Here is a 21,574-nt window from a genome sequence, read left to right as displayed (position 1 = left end):
AAGTTGAGCTTTTGTTGCCCTTCGTTTGCGGCTGCGCGCAGGGCGAGGGCAAAAGCTTGCCCGCTGTACGACAGCTTACTTCGCTTACTGTTCTTTGTTGTTCTCGTGTTACCGACACCGCTACGCAGTGTCTAAAAATAGATTCTCGTGCGAGATAAGCACACAGAATGCTCTTTGCGATTATTTAGAAACTTCAATGCGCGACACGTCCGTCTTCGACGAATGTATGGAAAGAACTGTATGTGTGTACATAGAAAGGCAAAAGAACAAGTTGAACAAATTCAACGGAGATTCGCATTATGTTTTTTTGATTAGAATTTTGCAGCGAATCGGACCGTTGCCGTGGTTTAAAGTCCAAAATAAAGCAGTCCCAACGGATCAAGAAACACAAAAGCGAACAGAGACTCAAGTGTGTATACCAAAAAGTGCGTATGCCAAGCCGCACAAAACCGCGAGTGTGTATACCCAAAAGTGTGTATACCAAGACTTAGAAAATCCCGAGTGTGTGTGTGTAAATAGCAACTCGGAGGGATACTTAAGAGAAAACGAAAAAACAAAAGAAAGACACGGACAACAGTATTGTCGTCGTAGTTGCTTTGTGCATGAGACGATCGACAGTTACAAATTTTGCACTGTGGGACAATAAGTATAAAAAATGAGTGGAAATATGAATTTCAATATTAAGAAACTGGACGAAAACAATTATAGCACATGGGAAGTTTTGATGAGAAGTGTTCTCATACAAAATGATTTGTGGCCAATCGTCAGTGGTAAAATTGAGCTTAGTGAAAGTGCAACAAATGAGCAACGTGCAGCTTTTGAACTAAAGGATCAAAAGGCGTTGGCGTCAATTTTACTTTGTGTTAAATCGACCAAACTAAACAATATTAAAAATTGTGTATCGTCGTCAAAGGCATGGCAAAAGCTAAACAAAATCCACAGGCCAAGCGGACCAGCAAGGGTAGTGCTTTTAATTAAACAATTGTTGACGTTAAAAATGTCGGATGGTATAAGTGCACAGGAATATTTGCGGAAATTCCAGGTGGTACACGAGGCTTTAGCAGAGGTCAACATAAAGGTTGATGAAAAGATCTTATCAGTTGTGTTGCTAAATGGTTTGCCTAAGTCGTATGAAAGTTTTGTTGTTGCGATTGAGACGCGAGATGATTTGCCGAGCTTGAGCATGCTAAAAATAAAAATTTCTGAAGAAGCGAATATGCAGGAAGATAGCATTAGCAAGGAAATTACAAGTAGCGCGGAACTACACGTCAGTTATGACAACAACAATTTTAAGAAAAACTTTAAGAAGGGCAAAAAGTGTTTTAAGTGCGGAAAGGAAGGGCATTTTAAATCGGAATGCCGTGCTAAAAGCAAGCAGGAAGGAGCAAACAACAAGGGCACAAACAGTAAAAGCGGGGAAAGATTGGGTACAATGCTTTGCGTAACCGAATATGCCAAAGTTGAACCAGAAAAATATGTACCAATCCTAAGTTTAGCTAAGCCAAATGACCAGATGTTAAATGCATGGTGCATAGACAGTGGCGCAACGGCGCATCTATGTTGTGACAAGGAACGCTTTGTGTCGTTCACGGAAGATAATCAAAAAGTATTTTTAGCCGGCGGTAAATCACTTATTGCTGAAGGGCATGGAACTGTTCAAGTAAAGTTCGGTGATAGATCCGTTACGCTGGAAAAGGTTATCTTGGTACCAGATTTGCAGTACAATTTTATATCGGTCACAAAACTATTAAAACATGGAAAAAAAAGTTGTGTTTGAGAAAAATCAAGCGATGATTTTTGAAAACGGAAAAATAGTTATAAAGGCACATCTGGAAAATGGATTGTTTATGGTTCAGGACAATCAGGAAAAGTGTATGAACATTGTAAATGTTGAGGCAGATGCATTCAAATGGCACAATAGGTTCGGCCTTGTACATTTTGACGCATTAAAGGAAATGGTTAACAAGGAGATGGTAATAGGTCTCAAGGGCATATACAAGCCAAAACAAGTGTGTGCAACATGCGCAAAAAGTAAAATTTGCGTGCAACCATTTCAATCGAGCACAAACAGGTCAAAGGTCGTTCTAGACTTAATACATACTGATGTATGCGGTCCAATGCAAAAGCAGTCAATGGGAGGCAATAGATATTTCGCCACATTTATTGATGATTGTTCAAGATATGTATCAGTAAGTTTCCTAAAAACCAAAGATCAGGTTTTCGAGGCTTTTAAAGAATTTAAAAGTCAAGATGAGTGCCAAACTGGGAGAAAAGTCAAGGTTTTACGATGTGACATTGGTCGAGAATACATATCAAACGTTTTTGATAATTACCTAAACCAAAATGGAATAAAGCGAAACTTAACAGTGCCATATACACCTCAACAAAACGGAGTTGCAGAAAGGGCCAACAGAACATTGGTAGAAATGGCAAGAAGTATGCTGCTGCATGCTGGGTTAAGTGAATGCTATTGGGCAGAAGCGATTCGAACTGCCACGTATTTGCGAAATAGAGTGGCAAGCAGCTGCTTGAGCGGGGTGACACCTTTTGAAATATGGACAGGTAGAAAGCCAGTGGTATCGCATTTAAGAGTTTTTGGCTCAGTAGCGATAGCTCTAGATAAAACAAAGAAATCAAAGTTCGCACAGAAAGGCTTAGAGTATATAATGGTGGGCTACTCGGATACAGCCAAAGCATACCGTTTGGTCAGTAAAGAAACCAGGAAACTCGTAGAGAGTAGGGATGTAATTTTTGTAGAACCTGAAGGGGGCAAACTAGATGCATCATGTTCCAATGACATGGCATCAATTGAGGTTCAACAAAACCAGGACTCTGAACCCGAAATGGATAGCGAGCAATTTAAAGATCCAGAAAATGAGCCAGAAAATCAGGAGGAGATTAGGTCTAGTAATGACATTCTTGTATTTCCAGAACCAATAAGAGGACCAGGACGCCCAACCATAGTACGGACGGGCAAACCAGAACGACAAAGGAAGCAGTATCATATGCTCAATGCGATACTGGCAGCAGACGTACAAGTTCCACAAAACTACGCACAAGCTGAACGGTCTACTGAAGGCGAGATATGGAAAGCATCAATGAAGGACGAGTACGAATCTCTCGTGAAGAACGGCACGTGGTCGCTTAATAAATTGCCTAGCGGGAAAAAGTCCATTGGATGAAGATGGGTTTATGCAGTTTTGAAATATTCTTGTATATACTGCTACCCCCTTTCGCCCACGCAAAGGACGAAAATCTGGGGCATCCACAAATCTCAGAGACTATTAACGCTAGAGTAACCAAATTTGGTATCCGCACTTCTGTTAGATCTCACTATAAAACGTATATCTCAATATTTCGCCCCACCCCCTTCCGCCCCCACAAAGGACGAAAATCTGTGGCATCCACAATTTTAAAGATACGAGAAAACCAAAAACGCAGAATCGTAGAGGATGACTATATGTTCTAGAGTGCAAAATCTGAACCAGATCGTAGAATTATTATAGCCAGAATCAAGAAAACAATTTCATTCTTTCTCGCTCTGTCTCTCTCTAACACACAGGTTTCATGGTCGGTTTTGCCAATTGCAAAATATGAGTTCAAGGATCTCAGAACCCATAAGAGCTAGAGCAACCAAATTTGGTATCCACACTCCTGTGATATCGGACCTTGACCGTTTTGTGTCAAAATTTCGCCACACCCCCTTTCGCCCCCGCAAAGGACGAAAATCTGGGGCATCCACAAATCTCCGAGACTATTAACGCTAGAGTAACCAAATTTGGTATCCGCACTCCTGTTAGATCTCACTATAAAACGTATATCTCAAAATTTCGCCCCACCCCCTTCCGCTCACACAAAGGACGAAAATCTGTTGCATCCACAATATTGCAGATTCGAGAAAACTAAAAACGCAGAATCATAGATAACGACCATATCTATCCGATTGCTGAATCTGGATCAGATCATATAATTTTTATAGCCAAAAGGAATAAATCAATTTGCACTGGCTACGCAGCGCGCGACGTCACGCTCAGACTGATTTTCTGTCTCTCTCGCACGCACTCTTTGTCGTGTCGTTGAATATTAGCGGCGTCTGCCGGAGGAGAGCCATACTGACTTAGTATCGGGTATAACTGTAGAGTTGCGGTGTCCGCAGCAACTCACAACGTTCCCCCTCGTTTGTAATGTTTTTGAAAAAATTATTAAATAGCCTTTAAAAACGTGTTCTGGAAACTTTCTTGCTATATTAATAATGAATCAATCTATGCAAAAAAAATTATTTCATATAAATCGGTAAGTTGGTTAAAAAGATATAGCGGTTTAACATTTGAAAATTGTTGAACCTATTCAGTTGAGCGGCACTGTATGTATTTACGTATACATATGTAGTTACATATATGAACATTCTTAAGGTATATCCTCTACTTATAAAGTCGAGAACCGACGGCGTTTACATAATTTTTATAATTTATAATCAAGCTGTTTAAAATAAGGAAATAAATGTGTAATTATATTATTGTAATATTTTATATTTTGTGGTATAAATCAAACAAATAACAGCTTTTATTTTATTTCCCGCGCCCTAGTGTACCATACCCCCACCCCCTGCCCATTCTTCATTTATTTTGTGGCGGTGGGTCAGCTCATCAAAAGTCCCAAAACAAGAACCAAACTCAAATTTCAGTTCTTGCGGCCAGCAATCCTAAACACACACACGCAAAGTACGTGAGAATGCATGTGCACTCATACACTAAAACATGCTGGTGGCAAAACAGAACCAGACCTGAGAGAGTTCAAAAAAATCTGAAAAAGCATACAATCACATATTTTTGTCGAAATATATTGCGTGTGTACTAACACATGCAAAGATGTTCTCTCTGCGCTTTCTCTCTCATGATGACGTCACTCTGGTGTACGGAACGCGCTAGCCAGTGTGTGACGCTTTCGTTGTATGAACTGGCACATCTATGTATGTATGTTAGTTACTGTAAGTTGCTCATGCCTAGCACAGGAGGCTCCAGAGCTTCGCGGCTCATTTCGTTGGAAAATATTCTACAAGAACTGCGTCCTCTCAATTGCAGGGGAAAACCCGATGTCTTAGATGACATCTATCGTTTCTGAATGTACGATAAATTGTGAAAAATCTAGCTCAGAAAAAATCGATGCTATCGACAGTTCCTTCGATGGTTTCGCACGTGCAGAGTTTGTTGTTTAACTAATTTTAGCCAGACCTAAATGAAAGCCATGCCAGCCGCCCCAGCAGCCGTGAGAAATGGCAGGCCCACGGAGCCGCACAAGTCGTGGAAGAAAGTAAACAAAGAGCGAAAGGCACTGAAAAGAGAGCGTAAGCAGGAGAAGCTCCTCAAACAGATAACCCAGACCAAAGAGTCGGAAGCCAAGGCAGATGCTGCCGCAAGTGCAGCGCAAGCAAGGATGAACAAGCCCAATACATCCACTCTGAGCATAGCAGTGCCGGGATCTATTCTGGAGTACGCCCAGTCCGCGGAGCTGAGGGCCTATGTTGCGGGCCAGATTGCTCGGGCCGCCTGCATATTCCGTGTCAACGAGGTGATAGTCTTCGATGATGTGGGCGTGGCGACGGCCCGTGAGACCAAGCGCAGCTACGAGCAGGACGCGGAGGGAAATGCGACGGGCACAGTGCGCAGCAGCTCGCTCCAATTGGCCCGAATCTTGCAGTATCTGGAGTGCCCGCAGTATTTGCGAAAGTACTTCTTTCCGCTGCACAAGGACTTGAAGTACTCTGGTCTGCTCAATCCCCTGGACACTCCCCATCACCTCAGGCAGCAAAGCAAGTTTCGCTATCGCGAGGGCGTTATTAGCAACAAGAAGGCCAAGGACGGACAAAGTTACGCCAATGTGGGACTCCTGAACGATGTCCTCGTGGACAAGGCCATTGAGCCAGGGGTACGAGTGACGGTCAAAATGGATCCAGCTAGTGGTATGTTTCAGTTTTAACTATCAACAGGTAAAAGATACTAAATTTGTATTTTCCCTACCCCTACAGACACAAGCAGAAAGCAGCGCGGAACCCTGGTTAGTGCGGATGAGCCGCGTCGGGAGACGGGCGTCTACTGGGGCTACCAGGTACGCATCGCCCATTCGCTGTCGGACATATTCACGAAATCGCCATACGAGAGCAGCTACGATGTAACTCTTGGCACCTCTGATCGCGGCACCAACGTCCATAAGGTACCCAACCGTTCAATTCAGTACAAACACCTGCTCATCGTGTTTGGGGGCCTGCAAGGTCTCGAAGAAGCGCTGGCCAACGATGACAAATTGACTGTGGACGATCCCGAAATGCTGTTCGACCATTACGTGAATGTCCTGCCGCGCCAAGGCTCACGCACCATTCGCACCGAAGAGGCACTGCTGATTGCGTTGGCGTCACTGCAGGAGAAGCTGCAACCGGAACTGGCTGACGTGGAGACTGATATAAGTGATTTGCTGCCGCGCAGTGAAGACACCGGCATTCCAATGAGACGGGATGCATTGATTAGCAAAAAGCAAAAGAAGCGGAAGCTCCTAGAAGCGCCTGATGAAACGGTGGCAGATGAACCGGCTCCAAAGGAAGCGTCTCCATCTCCAAAGAAAATTGTTCCAGCTCCTCCCACACCAGCAAGGCTGTCGGCAAATCCGTTTGGCGATCCTTCGGCGACAAAAACCTCCGTGGAGGACGACTTTGAAGTGGTACCCACAACAACCGCAGGACCCGCATCCACCAGGAAAACAAACGCCAGCGACAGCGATGATGATTTAAGTCGTTTCGATTGAGTTAAATATTTGGAATTTTATATTTGTAAATATATTGAACCGTATTGCTTTTACTCCACACATATGAATATGTACTCGACTCGCATATGCATCCAAAGCCTAAATTTGCATTTGATTTTATTGTTTTTCCACTAAGTTGTTAACCATATTATGTACTCTAGATATGTATATATATATTTATGTATATATTCATGTACTCGTGTGTGTATACTGTTCAGGATATTGCAGTGCTTTGTTTTGTGTTGCATAACTAGTATGCCGACAGACATCGTCTTTGATCGAATGGTTATGTTCTAATAAGTTTCTACTTAAACACTAATTGAATACAGTTTAAAGTTTCCAATCTAATCCCTGGACATACTGTCGTGTCTGGCTCTCTGTCCATCTGCCACTCTTACTGCTCGTATTTACAAATAACAAAAACATAAGCGGTAAATTAAATCATTAAATATAATACGTGGCCACATTGTCGCTTGTCATGATTGGCTATGGAATCGAGTGCAGGAAACGCGACTCCGGCAGGCAGTCCTCGTCCAGCTCGATGCGTGTGTCGCTGTGGTAGCCCAACAGGGTTTCGGAGTCGTCCTCAAGATGTCGTATGGGATAGCTAATGCCATCGCCAAAGCTAAGAGATGTTGGCATTATATTTGAGCAGGCTTCCGGTACAGTATATACATACAATACAATACAAATAATGTTTAAGAGTGATGGGCTCTTGCTTAAGCCGGCTGTGTTTTTCTTGCTCCCGCATTCTCCGCCCTTTGCCTAAATATCAAACAACATTGTTGTGACTTTGTTTTGATATATTATCGCATCTCTTTAATTTGATTCTACTTTGTGTTAACCACCAGTGTTTTGTTTGTAAACAAGTGTTTAATATAAATTCAATATTGCAACGTAACGCATCGGACTCGTGCAGGCAATTTGTTATTGTTTTTTGCCCAGTCTGCTTTTCGTTATCGCTTCTTCGGTGTGCACTGTTCTCGCGCATCAGCGTTTGCATCGCCCACACTCTCTCGTGAGCATAAGCGGGGCTCGCATTGTTGCTCTCACTCTCTCTGGATTGCCTATACTCTCCCTCTCTGTGGACTTTTCTTTTGTGTCTCTGCTTTGGTGAGTTTACTGCTCGTTTTCTGCACTTCGTTAGATCATCTGCTTTGAATTATTGCCGCTGCAGCTGATTGTCTGGCTCGCTCTGCTGTCCGCTCTCCTACTTTACCTGCGATCTCACTCCGTTCTTTTTTTATTCGTGCACAGTGATTCTACGAATGTCCATAATGGCAATTGTTTGCAGTGCAACGAAATATGAATTCGGTGGTGTTATCATTGGTGATTCATTTCTTAGCTGCTGGCTGTGCGACAATTTTGCCCACATAAAATGTGCTGGTGGTGGAAATTTTGGCGGCTGAATTATCTGATCTCGAAACGCATGGGCCTGTCTTGGTCATGTCTGGCTTGTCGGGAGATTGAGGCCGAAATGCGCACATTTATGAGACAGACTCGAACTGGGTTTCTGGATGTCCGGAAACAATTTGTGGCTCTCAACGAGAAATTTCTTGCCCTTGAATCACAGTTTCTTGGGCTCAAACTCTGGAGCGAATCGCCTAGACGGAAAATGCCGCATAATGATACCAATCTCTTGCAACCTAATCCGATTGGTACGCCTGCCTCCCACCTTCATCCATCGGAAGCATTTCCGTGTAGTCAGGCCACGCCGTTGTCTGTAAATCCGCCAACGGTGGCTCCGGAGTTCTTTACACCGAGCAATGTGCTTCCTTCGAGCACCCAACTTCCCAACAGCATCAATCCCATCCCTGCAGTTTCTGTGGCCGTCACTTCTGACGCGGTGAGTGCTCCTAGTGCGGGTGTGCTGGTTGCTGACGACGTCTTGCCAATTCCTGCTCCAATTCCTGCTCCAATTCCTACTCCAATTCCTGCTACAGCCATTGCTTCCAATTCCTCTGCCCTTGGACCGAGATCTCTTTTAGGAGTGGCTCCACCATCTCGATCTCGCTCGGGACTTCAACTTAAAGCAGTGGTCCCTCGGAAAGCAATATTTGTTTCTCGTCTTATTCCTGAGGCTACAACGGAGGATGTTAAACAACATCTTTCCTCTAAACTTAACACTTCGCCTGTTGATATAGTTGTGACTAAATTTACATTTATAAATAAGCGCAACATATCATCCTTTAAAATTCTTCTCCCTGATTCTTTACTATCCAGTTCGCTAGAACCGTCAATATGGCCTGAGCATACAATTGTGCATGAGTTCCTTCTCAAAGATTCGAACTCGAATCCAAGAATTACCGAACATGCTCCAAAAAACTGATGTACTATTTTTAAATGCACTATCAGAACGTTCGCAGTTTTCTGGGAAAATTGCGTCAAATTCATACTAATAGCGCGTCCTTTAATTTCGATGCCATCGCGTTTGCCGAAACCTGGCTTAACTGCTCTGTCAATGATCATGAAATTTTCATTGATAGTTACACTATTTATAGAATGGACCGCCCATCTTTTGCAGGTGGGGTTCTGATTGCAGTTAAATCTGTTTTCTCATCTGAGTTATTCCCATTCAATAACATTCATGGAATTGAATTTGTTGCAGTCAAAGTTCGTGTTGGATCAGCATTTTTCTATTTAACCTGCTCTTACATTCCTCCCAGGTCTGATGCTGAGCTTTACTTACACCACCTCTCAGCAATTAATACTGTTGTTTCAACATTAGGGTGCAATGATCGAATTATTGTCATGGGGGACTTTAACCTCCCATTTCTTTCTTGGCTGCCTTGTGATGACGCTAACCTGTTGTTTCCCAATTGCCATAATGACTTTATCAATTAGGGACAGACTTCTTGACCTCGTTTTTGTTAACGATGGTTCTCTTGCTACGGTATCTAGAGCAAGCCCAATATCCCTCCCTGAAGATCCTTACCATCCAACTTTGTTGATATCACTGGACTGTACACAATCTGGAGGTGCTGACAGTTCCATGGCTCCTTGTCACATAAAGTGTTTTCGCAAAACAAACTTTATCGATTTAGATCTACATCTCTCGCGTGTTGATTGGTCGTTTCTTTATTCATTACCGAACATAGATGCAACTGTTAACTCGTTTTATAGTTCTATTTACTCCGCCCTTAATACGTTTGTTCCAGATATCACTGTACTTGTATCGTCCAAGCCTCCCTGGTTCTCCAAGTATTTGTCATACTTAAAAAACGAGGGGGAACGTTGTGAGTTGCTGCGGACACCGCAACTCTACAGTTATACCCGATACTAAGTCAGTATGGCTCTCCTCCGGCAGACGCCGCTAATATTAAACGACACGACAAGGAGTGCGTGTGAGAGAGACAGAAAATCAATCTGAGCGTGACGTCGGGTGCTGCGTAGCCAGTGCAAATTGATTTGTTCCTTTTGGCTATAAAAATGATCTGATCTGATCCAGATTCAGCAATCTGATATATATGATCATTATCTATGATTCTGCGTTTTTAGTTTTCTCGTATCCTCAATATTGTGGATGCAACAGATTTTCGTCCTTTGTGGGGGCGTTAGGGGGTGGGGCGAAATTTTGAGATATACGTTTTATAGTGAGATCTAACAGGAGTGCGGATACCAAATTTGGTTACTCTAGCCTTAATAGTCTCTGAGATTTGTGAATATCCCCAGATTTTCATCCTTTGCGGGGGCGGAAGGGGGTGTGGCGAAATTTTGAAACAAACTCGTCTCGGTCCGATATATTAGGAGTGTGGATACCAAATTTGGTTGCTCTAGCTTTTATAGTCTCTGAGATCTAGGCGCTAATGTTCTACTCTAAGCAAAGCCGGCTATGCTACGTGTGTGTTAGAGAGAGACAGGGCGAGAAAAAATTAAATTGTTTTCTTGATTCTGGCTATAATAATTATACGATCTGGTTGAGATCTGACATTCTAAAACATATAGTCATCTTCTACGATTCTGCGGAGTGGGCGGGGCAAAGTTTTGAAATATTCTTGTAGCAGTGACATATCACAGAAGTCTGGATCCAAAACATCGTTGCTCTCGCTCTTATAGTCTTTGAGCACTAGGCGCTGAAGGGGACGGACAGACGGACAGACGGACGGACGGACAGACGGACAGACAGACATGGCTCAATCGACTCGGCTATTGATGCTGATCAAGAATATATATACTTTATGGGGTCGGAAACGATTCCTTTTGGACGTTACACACATCCACTTTTACCACAAATCTAATATACCCCAATACTCATTTTGAGTATCGGGTATAATAATAAATCCCGGCTCTATAAAAAGTACCAGAAGTCGGGCTCCACGTTGGCCTTAGCTCTATACTCCTCCGCTCGCTCTCTGTTCCTTGCCGTCAATAGTCAGTGTTATAATCTTACCTTTCACAATGTAGTAGTAACTTTCGTAGTGATCCTAAAAAATTCTATTCGTTCGTTAACACTAAGCGCAAGTCAAACGTCTATGGACATATCGTTTTCTGCGGGTCCAGATAAGGTACCAAGTTGCATCTTAAAACACTGTGCCCAGTCCCTTTGCAAACCCTTGACCTTTCTCTTCAACCTCTCCTTGGAACAGTCTTGTCTCCCAGTAATTTGGAATGAGTCCTACATCATTCCGCTTCACAAAAAAGGTTCAAGATCAAGCATTGAAAACTATCGTGGTATCGCAAAGCTTTCCGCCATCCCGAAGCTTCTTGAGTTCCTGGTCACCCGGCAACTGCAACATCTTTGTTGTAGCTTGATATCTCCGTCGCAACACGGTTTTTTCAGACATCGTTCAACATCGACTAACCTTCTTGAGTTTTCTAACTTAATCCACCGTGGTTTTTAAATTGGTTTGCTGACGGATGTAGTTTTTACGGACTTCAGCAAGGGTTCCCAACGAATCTTCTAGATTGGATTTTGTCCTATCTCTCTAACCGTACTCAACGCGTTTTGTTTTCTAACGTGTTGTCAAATACTGTTAATGTTACTTCAGGTGTGCCACAGGGAAGTCATCTGGGCCCGCTTCTGTTTATTTTATTTGTGAATGACCTTCCTCAAGTTATAACATACTCTACTACACTAATGTATGCTGATGATGTCAAAATCTGTCTTTCTTACTCTGATTGGTATTTGCACACAAGCCTTCAACTTGATCTAAGTGAACTACTATTGTGGTGTTCAACTAATCTTCTTTTTCTGAACCTTTCCAAATGCAAACTTATGACATTTTACCGTCGCGCTCCTCATTTTGTCCCATATGTTCTAGGAAATCATGTCCTTGAGCGAATTTCGAGTTCAAATGACCTCGGAGTCCTTTTTGATCATAAGATGTGTTTTAACACCCATATAGCCGCAACTGTAAATAAAGCTAAGGGTGTTTTAGCGTTCATCAAGCGTTGGTCCAATGAGTTTGACGACCCGTACGTTACGAAACAACTGTACATCTCGTTAGTACGTCCTATATTGGAGTATTGTTCTTGTGTGTGGAGCCCGCAGTATAAAGAGCAGCAGGTTGTTATTGAATCCGTGCAAAAGCAATTTTTATACCCGATACTCAAAATGAGTATTGGGGTATATTAGATTTGTGGTAAAAGTGGATGTGTGTAACGTCCAGAAGGAATCGTTTCCGACCCCATAAAGTATATATATTCTTGATCAGCATCAATAGCCGAGTCGATTGAGCCATGTCTGTCTGTCCGTCCGTCCGTCTGTCCGTCCCCTTCAGCGCCTAGTGCTCAAAGACTATAAGAGCTAGAGTAACGATGTTTTGGATCCAGACTTCTGTGATATGTCACTGCTACAAAAATATTTCAAAACTTCGCCCCGCCCACTTCCGCTCCCACAAAGGACGAAAATCTGTGGCATCCACATTTTTAAAGATACGATAAAACCAAAAACGCAGAATCGTAGAGGATGACTATATGTTTTAGAATGTAAGATCTCAACCAGATCGTATAATTATTATAGCCAGAATCAAGAAAACAATTTCATTCTTTCTCGCTCTGTCTCTCTCTAACACACCGGTTTCATGGTCGGTTTTGCCAATTGCAAAATATGAGTTCAAGGATCTCAGAACCTATAAGAGCCAGAGCAACCAAATTTGGTATCCACACTCCTGTGATATCGGACCTTGACCGTTTCGTGTCCAAATTTCGCCACACCCCCTTCCGCCCACGCAAAGGACGAAAATCTGGGGCATCCACAAATCTCAGAGACTATTAAGGCTAGAGTAACCAAATTTGGTATCCGCACTTCTGTTAGATCTCACTATAAAACGTATATCTCAGAATTTCGCCCCACCCCCTTCCGCCCCACAAAGGACGAAAATCTGTTGCATCCACAATAATGCAGATTCGAGAAAACTAAAAACGCAGAATCATAGATAACGACCATATATATCAGATTGCTGAATCTGGACCAGATCAGATAATTTTTATAGCCAAAAGGAACAAATCAATTTGCAGTGGCTACGCAGCGCCCAACGTCACGCTCAGACTGATTTTCTGTCTCTCTCGCACGCACTCTTTGTCGTGTCGTTTAATATTAGCGGCGTCTGCCGGAGGAGAGCCATACTGACTTAGAATCGGGTATAACTGTAGAGTTGCGGTGTGCGCAGCAACTCACAACGTTCCCCTCGTTAATTTTTGCCCTTCGGAACTTTAACTGGGACTCGGGTAGAATCTTGCCACCCTACCGGTCTAGGCTAAATCTTATTGACCTGCCGTCGTTGCACCATCGCAGAATATGCAATGGCGTAAAGTTCGTGCACAAGCTCCTTCTTGGGACTGTTGACTCCCAAACTCTCTTGGGTCAGATTGACTTGGCCGTTCCATCCAGACCTACCCGTACTTTTAGGCCTATCCGTCTACGAATATGTAGGTCTAATTATGCTGATCATGAACCTTTTAGGGTTTTATGCCATAATTATAACTCCCTCTGTCAAACCCTATCCCCTGAACTATCTCTTAAACTAATTGCATGCAATATTTATAATCATTTAAATTTAGCTAACTTTTAACTTATCTTTTTCCGCGTTTAGTAACTAAGTACCATTATTAACAGATAATTTGTTAATTTTAATAAATAAATAAAAATGGAAATGTGGGGGTGGGTGTGGGTGGAAATATTCGAGCACGATTAGTAGTAGTTTGTGCGTGTGTGTGTGTGCGTTGGTGTAATATTTGATTGCATGATGGATTGATAGATTGACTCGGTGCCGTGCAACAGAAGCAAAGCCATGGGAGAGAACTATAGATTTTTGGAAAATTAAAAACAATTCTTTGTGGCTCTTTTAAATATAGTTTCCATACTTCTTCAGTTCGTTTTACCCCTTCTTACAGAAATTCAATAAAAGCGAACATATTTAGGTAAAATTATAGCAAAAATAAACTAAACATCATATCAAAAGTATAAAAAGAACTCTACCCAAATCAACTTGCAATAAGTTACCAACTAACTACATTAATTAAAAGCAATAAGAAATGCCTAAGTCGTAGATAAAATTCTCTTTGTGGTGCATGTTTCGATTGGGTTGGGCTCGCTGAAATCTCAGGTTAAGTCTTTGAGATTGGCTGATATCTTCTACATGGGTGGTGGTGGCGTGGCGGGTGCTTCAAATAAATGTTCTTTCAATAATAAAACTAACTCTAAACGGGGTCACCATCGATTAAGTGAATCTTGATTGGTCCTTTCTAGGAATTTGCCTACATTCAGGTCTCGCGTTCATCCCTGCACTACACTATATTGCCCGGTATTCCCTTCGGAATAGTATACGTTCTGATCCAGTACATTTCCATAAAAACTGCGATGGCTCTCATATGAATGTAAAACACAAATGCATACTAAACGTATTGCTTAAACATTTACTTAGTTGTCTATTTGTAATAGTTGTAATGTTTTTTGTTTCTAGTTTTTTGTGTGATATGGTGCCCCCAATGTGTTTCCCAGCAGCCACAAAGGCCACATACATTTGTGTATATAGAGGTAACTTAGTGGTATATAACATACATTTAAGAAAAGCACTGCAATGATGACAGGGCACAAGTGCAACCATTCTGGCAGTTTACACAGATATACAACAAACATACATAGAGATACGTATCTAAAAAGGTTTCGTAGCGAAAGTTACAGGGTCTAGTTGAGAGGGACATCACCATTCGGCTGGCGGCAGGCATCCTTGGGAGCGGCAACAACAGCAGCAGCTCCACTATGATCGCCCACCATATCGATGATGACCGCATCGCCATTGGCATCCTCTGGCAGGGTGCTAAAATTGACAACGACCACCTCACTAGACGGGACTGCTGCCGTGTTGCAGCTTGATGATTGGCCGTTTGCCAAGGGCAGTTCCAGTGCGGGTTGCAGATTTAACGACTTTGGACGGGCCTGGCGCTGCGACTGCGCCTGGTTCTGGCTTCTTACTTGATGTGGATGTTGTTGTTGAGGTGGTTGAACATGGTTATTGGGTGTGGTGACGAGGGGTATAGCGTCAATCAACTTATCTGTTGGATTGCCATCTAACCTGTTGGTGGTTGTGTCGCCCATGGCAGCGTATCGCTGGGCGGGGGGCGCCTCGCCGCTTTGATCGGTGGATGTTGGATAGCTGAAGCCATCACCACGACTAGTTCGTAAAAGTCGTTTTCCATAAATTGTGGATAAGTAGAAGGTTTTGGTAATTTGTTAAACGAAAGTTGCAAACAGAAATGTGAGTTTTTTTGTTGTTGTTTGGTTTGGCGTTGATTACAGTTTAGCTTTTGTACAGTTGCTGTTGTTGTAATTGTTGCTGATGTTGTTTTATTATATAGTTATAATTTTGCACAGGTGGTGTGTGTGTGTGTATGTGTTAAAACGAATTCGTCTGATTTTTGTGAGGCGTTTGGCTGACTTTTTTAGTAAGCTTTGTGGAGCGCTCAGCATTTTGTAAACAACTGCTTGAAATTGAAATTCCACTGATCGAAGGGGAATACAATTAGCTAGACAGAGTCAACTAGTGTGTGAGAGCACTGCTTGCAAAGTCTAATCCCTCAAGCAGTAGTCAGAATTTCAAGCAGCCGTTAATAGCATTAGGCGCGATATTTAAAATGAGTTATTATTCCAAAGAACTCGCATCTAATTTTTTATACCCGATACTCAAAATGAGTATTGGGGTATATTAGATTTGTGGTAAAAGTGAATGTGTGTAACGTCCAGAAGGAATCGTTTCCGACCTCATAAAGTATATATATTCTTGATCAGCATCAATAGCCGAGTCGATTGAGCCCTGTCTGTCTGTCCGTCTGTCCGTCCGTCCGTCCGTCCGTCCGTCCGTCCGTCCGTCCGTCCGTCCGTCCGTCCGTCCGTCCGTCCCCTTCAGCGCCTAGTGCTCAAAGACTATAAGAGCTAGAGCAACGATATTTTGGATCCAGACTTCTGTGATATGTCACTGCTACAAAAATATTTCAAAACTTCGCCCCGCCCACTTCCGCCCCCACAAAGGACGAAAATCTGTGGCATCTACATTTTTAAAGATAGTATAAAACTAAAAACTCAGAATCGTAGAGGATGACTGTATCTTCTAGAGTGCAAAATCTGATCCAGATCGTATAATTATTATAGCCAGAAAACAGAATCAAGAAAACAATTTCATTCTTTCCCGCTCTGTCTCTCTCTAACACACAGGTTTCATGGTCGGTTTTGCCAATTGCAAAATATGAGTTCAAGGATCTCAGAACCTATAAGAGCCAGAGCAACCAAATTTGGTATCCACACTCCTGTGATATCGAACCTTGACCGTTTCGTGTCCAAATTTCGCCACACCCCCTTCCGCCCACGCAAAGGACGAAAATCTGGGGCATCCACAAATCTCAGAGACTATTAAGGCTAGAGTAACCAAATTTGGTATCCGCACTTCTGTTAGATCTCACTATAAAACGTATATCTCAGAATTTCGCCCCACCCCTTCCGCCCCACAAAGGACGAAAATCTGTTGCATCCACAATATTGCACATTCGAGAAAACTAATAACGCAGAATCATAGATAACGACCATATCTATCAGATTGCTGAATCTGGACCAGATCAGATAATTTTTATAGCCAAAAGGAACAAATCAATTTGCACTGGCTACGCAGCGCCCGACGTCACGCTCAGACTGATTTTCTGTCTCTCTCCCACGCACTCTTTGTCGTGTCGTTTAATATTAGCAGCGTCTGCCGGAGGAGAGCCATACTGACTTAGTATCGGGTATAACTGTAGAGTTGCGGCGTCCGCAGCAACTCACAACGTTTTTAGTTTTCGCGAATCTGCAATATTGTGGATGCAACAGATTTTCGGCCTTTGTGGGGGCGGGAGGGGGTGGGGCGAAATTCTGAGATATACGTTTTATAGTGAGATCTAACAGAAGTGCGGATACCAAATTTGGTTACTCTAGCCTTAATAGTCTCTGAGATTTGTGGATGCCCCAGATTTTCGTCCTTTGCGTGGGCGGAAGGGGGTGTGGCGAAATTTGGACACGAAACGGTCAAGGTTCGATATCACAGGAGTGTGGATACTAAATTTGGTTGCTCTGGCTCTTATAGGTTCTGAGATGCTTGAACTCATATTTTGCAATTGGCAAAACCGACCATGAAACCTGTGTGTTAGAGAGAGACAGAGCGAGAAAGAATGAAATTGTTTTCTTGATTCTGGCTATAATAATTTTGCACTCTAGAAGATACAGTCATCCTCTACGATTCTGAGTTTTTAGTTTTATACTATCTTTAAAAATGTAGATGCCACAGATTTTCGTCCTTTGTGAGGGCGGAAGTGGGCGGGGCGAAGTTTTGAAATATTTTTGTAGCAGTGACATATCACAGAAGTCTGGATCCAAAACAACGTTGCTCTAGCTCTTATAGTCTTTGAGCACTAGGCGCTGAAGGGGACGGACAGACGGACAGACGGACGGACGGACAGACATGGCTCAATCGACTCGGCTATTGATGCTGATCAAGCATATATATACTTTATGGGGTCGGAAACGATTCCTTCTGGACGTTACACACATCCACTTTTACCACAAATCTAATATACCCCAATACTCATTTTGAGTATCGGGTATAAAAATGCAAATGAGAATGTGCGAGTGCCAGCCCGGAGACTAGTCTTAGATGGGAATAGAAAAAAATGGAGACTCGATGCGACGCCAACATACCTGGTGAAGATGGGCAAAGGCCAGTACTGCCAGTCGTCGCCAAACACCTCACAGAAGTTGGCATAGCGGCTCAAATTGAAGCCGTTCTTGTCGGGGCCGCCGACGCGAAAGACTGGTGCTCGAAAAGACTCTGTATAGAGGGATTAATGGGCAGTTATAGTCTTAGTTTAATCACTCCTGGTTCTCTACTCACCTAAAGTGGTGCGATTGACCAGAACCAAATAGATGTGATAGCCAAACAGACTCACCAAACTAATGGCAAACATGATGGATATGAAGAACAGGAACAAGATGTGAAAACGGCCCACAACACTGCCGTTCAATTGGCCCTGTTCCGAGTAACCATTATTTTCGTACTTTTTATCAGTAAGTACAGGTAATATGTAGACAGTACAGTACAGTAAAACGGAAAAATTCATTCATTAACTACGGGCTCTTCATGCAGTATGCACGGCACGGATGCATGCAAGGATAATAAAAAGTCTAAGAGGTCGAAACTTACGGCACCTACCTTCCAGAACTGAACGAAATCATGCAGAGTGGTGACTGCAACGTACAAGCAATAGATGAGCGCGTACCCCAGAAACAATACAAAGAATTTGTAATTGTAAAAGTTGACGCAATTGTTCACCCAGGGGCAGTGATGATCCATCTTGAGCACGCAGCTATTGCACACGCTGCAATGATGCGCTCTGTCCGGCTTAATGATCTTACACTTTTCACAAAACCGGACAGAGCCGTTCATTGTGCTACAAAATACAGATTTCGTCGTTAGTTCGCTTGTGATGATACGATTCCAAGTAGAAACCTCCTTCCTCACCGATTGGTTACTGGCAAACTGCGGGCAAAGCTGTTCAAAATGCGTTTCTGCGTCTCTGGGTTGTCGGCACGAAACAGGCGCGTCAGTTCCTCGTCTGGTATCCGCCACTAGAAACAATCAGACATCAATTTCTGGTCAAATTTATGATAAACTTGAACGGGGAAAACGGGTAAGCCCAGCCCTCCCCTCCCCAATGCACTATCGCAAAACAAAACTGCTTTTGGTAGGCTGCCGCCGATAAGAGCGGAGCGTGTGAATCACACATACAGAACTCACTTGATCTGGCACTCGACCAACCGATGTCATTATGGTTCTCCAGTAGGACCACATGAACAGTATCAGGGCAATGTGGTAGAAGAACAGCATTAAAATCATCCCAACGAGGTTCTCGGAGTTGCCTGAAAGAAGACCAATCCGATCCAATGCAATTAATGAATCAGGGACAATCCAATTAGATCGAGGCTACTCACGTATGCAGAGCTCCACCACATAGGCATAGTAGGACCAGGCAATGACGGCGGTTATGAATACAACCGGAATCCACTTGAACACAGCCATGCAGAATCCGCAAGGTGTCTTCCTCCGCCGGTGATCGTCGTTGCCCATTCTATTGATGCAACCAAATACGTTGGCTGCCACTACACTACCTCGATGGCCCAGTTGTCTTCGGTCGTGGGGACAACTTGTGGGGCTGCTCTACGCAATGGTCGCAAAGGTCTGCGGTTAGGCGGCGGCTGGTGCGGGGGCGGGAGCGGGGTGAAACGCACTCTTTCTTATCTTCGCTGAGTGTTGTTATTAACTTTTTTTGTGATTCACTGGGAAGCTAATTGCCAAACACAAAAACTCATAGATATGAGACGAAGGCCTTTACGAAAATCTGCTAAAGAACCACACTAATGCTTTCTTTCCCAGATGGGCGGGCAAGTGAAAGTGTTGGCCTTAGCACAACGCCATAGCCTTCTGTTTAATTTTAATTTTAAAACTCTCTCAAAAACCTTCGTCGCCTGCTCTGTGGACAGTGTGACCAAAAATACGTCACAATTTTCAAGATATACCGTAAGTATACTGACGAATTATTTGTAATCATAACTGTATCATTGAATCTACACATCTGCTACATATTAACTACATGTTTATGTAATTACCAAAAGCGACATCTCAAGGGGAAATGTGTTTGTTTCAAACATTTATTCCCGGTTTCTTTCATATAAGCCCCCTCGAAGCGCCAGTGTGCAAAATCTGCTTATACACTTTTATCCGACATTTTTGAAAAAATTGAGATTTGAATGCCAGGCGATCAGGAATAAATGGAAATTAGTATAAAATACTATCTAGACATGGAGCAAGAAAATCAGTGTGATAAAATATACCTCAGAAATATACCGTCTCATTTAAAATATATACCGATGATTAAACGAACTAGCTCACTCTAATTTAAGCAGATGATCCACAGATAATAGGCCTTTTTGTAAATTCTTCTTGAAGAGGTTTCTTTACCCCAAACAATTTTTTTCACGATATCTTTTACCTGAACTGCGCTAAAATTCTTCAAGTTTCATAAATTTCAGGGTCGACAATGGGTTAAGTTAATCAAACGGATAGCAAAAAAAACTACCATCGATACTATGGACTGAATAATCGCTACGGGTGCGCGCCAAAGTGGAATTGTTTGAAAGTGGATGAGGGACCGGGATATGAATGCTACCATGAATAATGTATATTAATAAAATGATTAAATATACTGACTTTTACCGATATGCTGTAAATATACCGCCACAGTTCTGTTTTATTTATTAATAGCTTTTGTATAATAGTTTTATATATATTTTATTTTTTATACTGATGATCGATTTCGGCAAGATGCTCCTCAGCAGAATTTGTCTGAGGAGCCCTGAGGCAGCGCTGTCACTCTCCGAACCGGTTAACTTCGCTCTCAATGAGAAAAATTGCATTTTCTTTGACCTTTTTTTGCTAAAACACTTTTTTAAACAAAATGCAACAAAAGCAATTATTTAAATTAAGCCAGTCAAGTAGAAAATAGATTCACCAATCGGACAAAATTATGTGGGCATGGCAAAATGTTCTATATAGCTCGTAATATTCGATGGAAGATCAAACTCGAGGAATTTGTCGAATTTTTTGAATCGGGAATAACCCGGTTGACAACAATGAGTCTCATTGCTATTTCACGCGAAATGTTTCTGCGCATACCCTGCGGGAAATAGGTGTTTCAGATTTGACAAAATGTTTGTGATCCCAGTCTCCAAAGATGGCAAAAACAACGTAGTCTCTGTTTTAAATATCATTTTTTGCAGTTTATTGTATTACAGAGACCAAGAATGGGTATCAGGATCGAGATATATACATGCAAGATACCAATCATATTCATAAATGTGTCTATAACATATAAATTTGAGAAACGGTCTTTATTAATTACTTTTTATCTTCATATATTCATATTAAATTAACGAAATAGGGTATACAAAGGCCTATACACGCATCATGTCCTTAAATACCAGCAACACTGCGACTCTTTTGTTGAACTATTTTGTTTAAGCCTTGTTTTAGCTCAAATACAATAAAAGCAAGGACTAAAAACTAGCCAATCTTGAAGAAAATTTATTCATCAACGGCCTAAAATTATGTTGGCAGAACTAAGGGTTTTAGTTAACCAGAATTATTCAACGGAATCTCTAAATTGATTGACTATCCTCTTTCGTTTGTTTTGTTTCACAATTTTCGCTAAAACCTCTATTTACGCAAAATGCATCAAAAGCAAGTGTGTAAAATAAACCAGT

At 42.4% G+C, this 21,574-nt stretch overlaps 2 protein-coding genes across 10 annotated transcripts; one reads left to right on the top strand and one right to left on the bottom strand.

Moving 5' to 3' along the window:
* The first annotated feature begins 5,127 nt into the window (after nucleotides 1-5,127).
* LOC117190663 (putative methyltransferase C9orf114) lies at nucleotides 5,128-6,859 on the top strand. Its single transcript, XM_033395718.1, has 2 exons — nucleotides 5,128-5,959; nucleotides 6,026-6,859. Exons 1-2 carry the CDS (start codon nucleotides 5,236-5,238, stop codon nucleotides 6,793-6,795), a joined length of 1,494 nt encoding a protein of 497 aa, XP_033251609.1. The 5' UTR covers nucleotides 5,128-5,235; the 3' UTR covers nucleotides 6,796-6,859.
* Nucleotides 6,860-7,266: 407 nt separating this feature from the next.
* LOC117190664 (palmitoyltransferase ZDHHC15B) lies at nucleotides 7,267-19,794 on the bottom strand. 9 transcript variants are annotated; one of them, XM_033395723.1, is made up of 8 exons: nucleotides 19,247-19,794; nucleotides 19,053-19,174; nucleotides 18,777-18,883; nucleotides 18,459-18,705; nucleotides 18,150-18,312; nucleotides 17,957-18,086; nucleotides 15,312-15,410; nucleotides 14,070-15,206 (listed from the first exon to the last, which is right to left on the bottom strand). In XM_033395723.1, exons 1-8 carry the CDS (start codon nucleotides 19,380-19,382, stop codon nucleotides 14,924-14,926), a joined length of 1,287 nt encoding a protein of 428 aa, XP_033251614.1. In that variant the 5' UTR covers nucleotides 19,383-19,794; the 3' UTR covers nucleotides 14,070-14,923. The 9 variants fall into 9 exon arrangements, with proteins under 9 accessions (XP_033251616.1, XP_033251617.1, XP_033251618.1 ...); XM_033395724.1 differs by having other exon boundaries at nucleotides 14,987-15,210; nucleotides 19,247-19,793; XM_033395725.1 differs by lacking the exons at nucleotides 14,070-15,206; nucleotides 15,312-15,410 and adding an exon at nucleotides 7,267-7,420.
* Between the last annotated feature and the right edge of the window lie 1,780 nt (nucleotides 19,795-21,574).

Source organism: Drosophila miranda (genome assembly GCF_003369915.1).
Source record: "Drosophila miranda strain MSH22 chromosome Y unlocalized genomic scaffold, D.miranda_PacBio2.1 Contig_Y1_pilon, whole genome shotgun sequence".
Lineage (NCBI taxonomy): Eukaryota > Metazoa > Arthropoda > Insecta > Diptera > Drosophilidae > Drosophila > Drosophila miranda.
The sequence above is the reverse complement of the archived record's forward strand: the minus strand, read 5'-3'. Positions and strand labels throughout refer to the sequence as shown.

Coding starts and splice junctions, on each gene's coding strand:
- LOC117190663 (XM_033395718.1), top strand. CDS start 5,236: ATGAAAGCCATGCCAGCCGCCCCAGCAGCCGTGAGAAATGGCAGGCCC. Junction 5,960..6,025: donor CAAAATGGATCCAGCTAGTG/GTATGTTTCAGT, acceptor CTACCCCTACAG/ACACAAGCAGAAAGCAGCGC.
- LOC117190664 (XM_033395719.1), bottom strand. CDS start 19,382: ATGGGCAACGACGATCACCGGCGGAGGAAGACACCTTGCGGATTCTGC. Junction 18,087..18,149: donor GGTCAATCGCACCACTTTAG/GTGAGTAGAGAA, acceptor CCCTCTATACAG/AGTCTTTTCGAGCACCAGTC. Junction 15,411..17,956: donor CCTTTGCCCATCTTCACCAG/GTATGTTGGCGT, acceptor TTTACGAACTAG/TCGTGGTGATGGCTTCAGCT.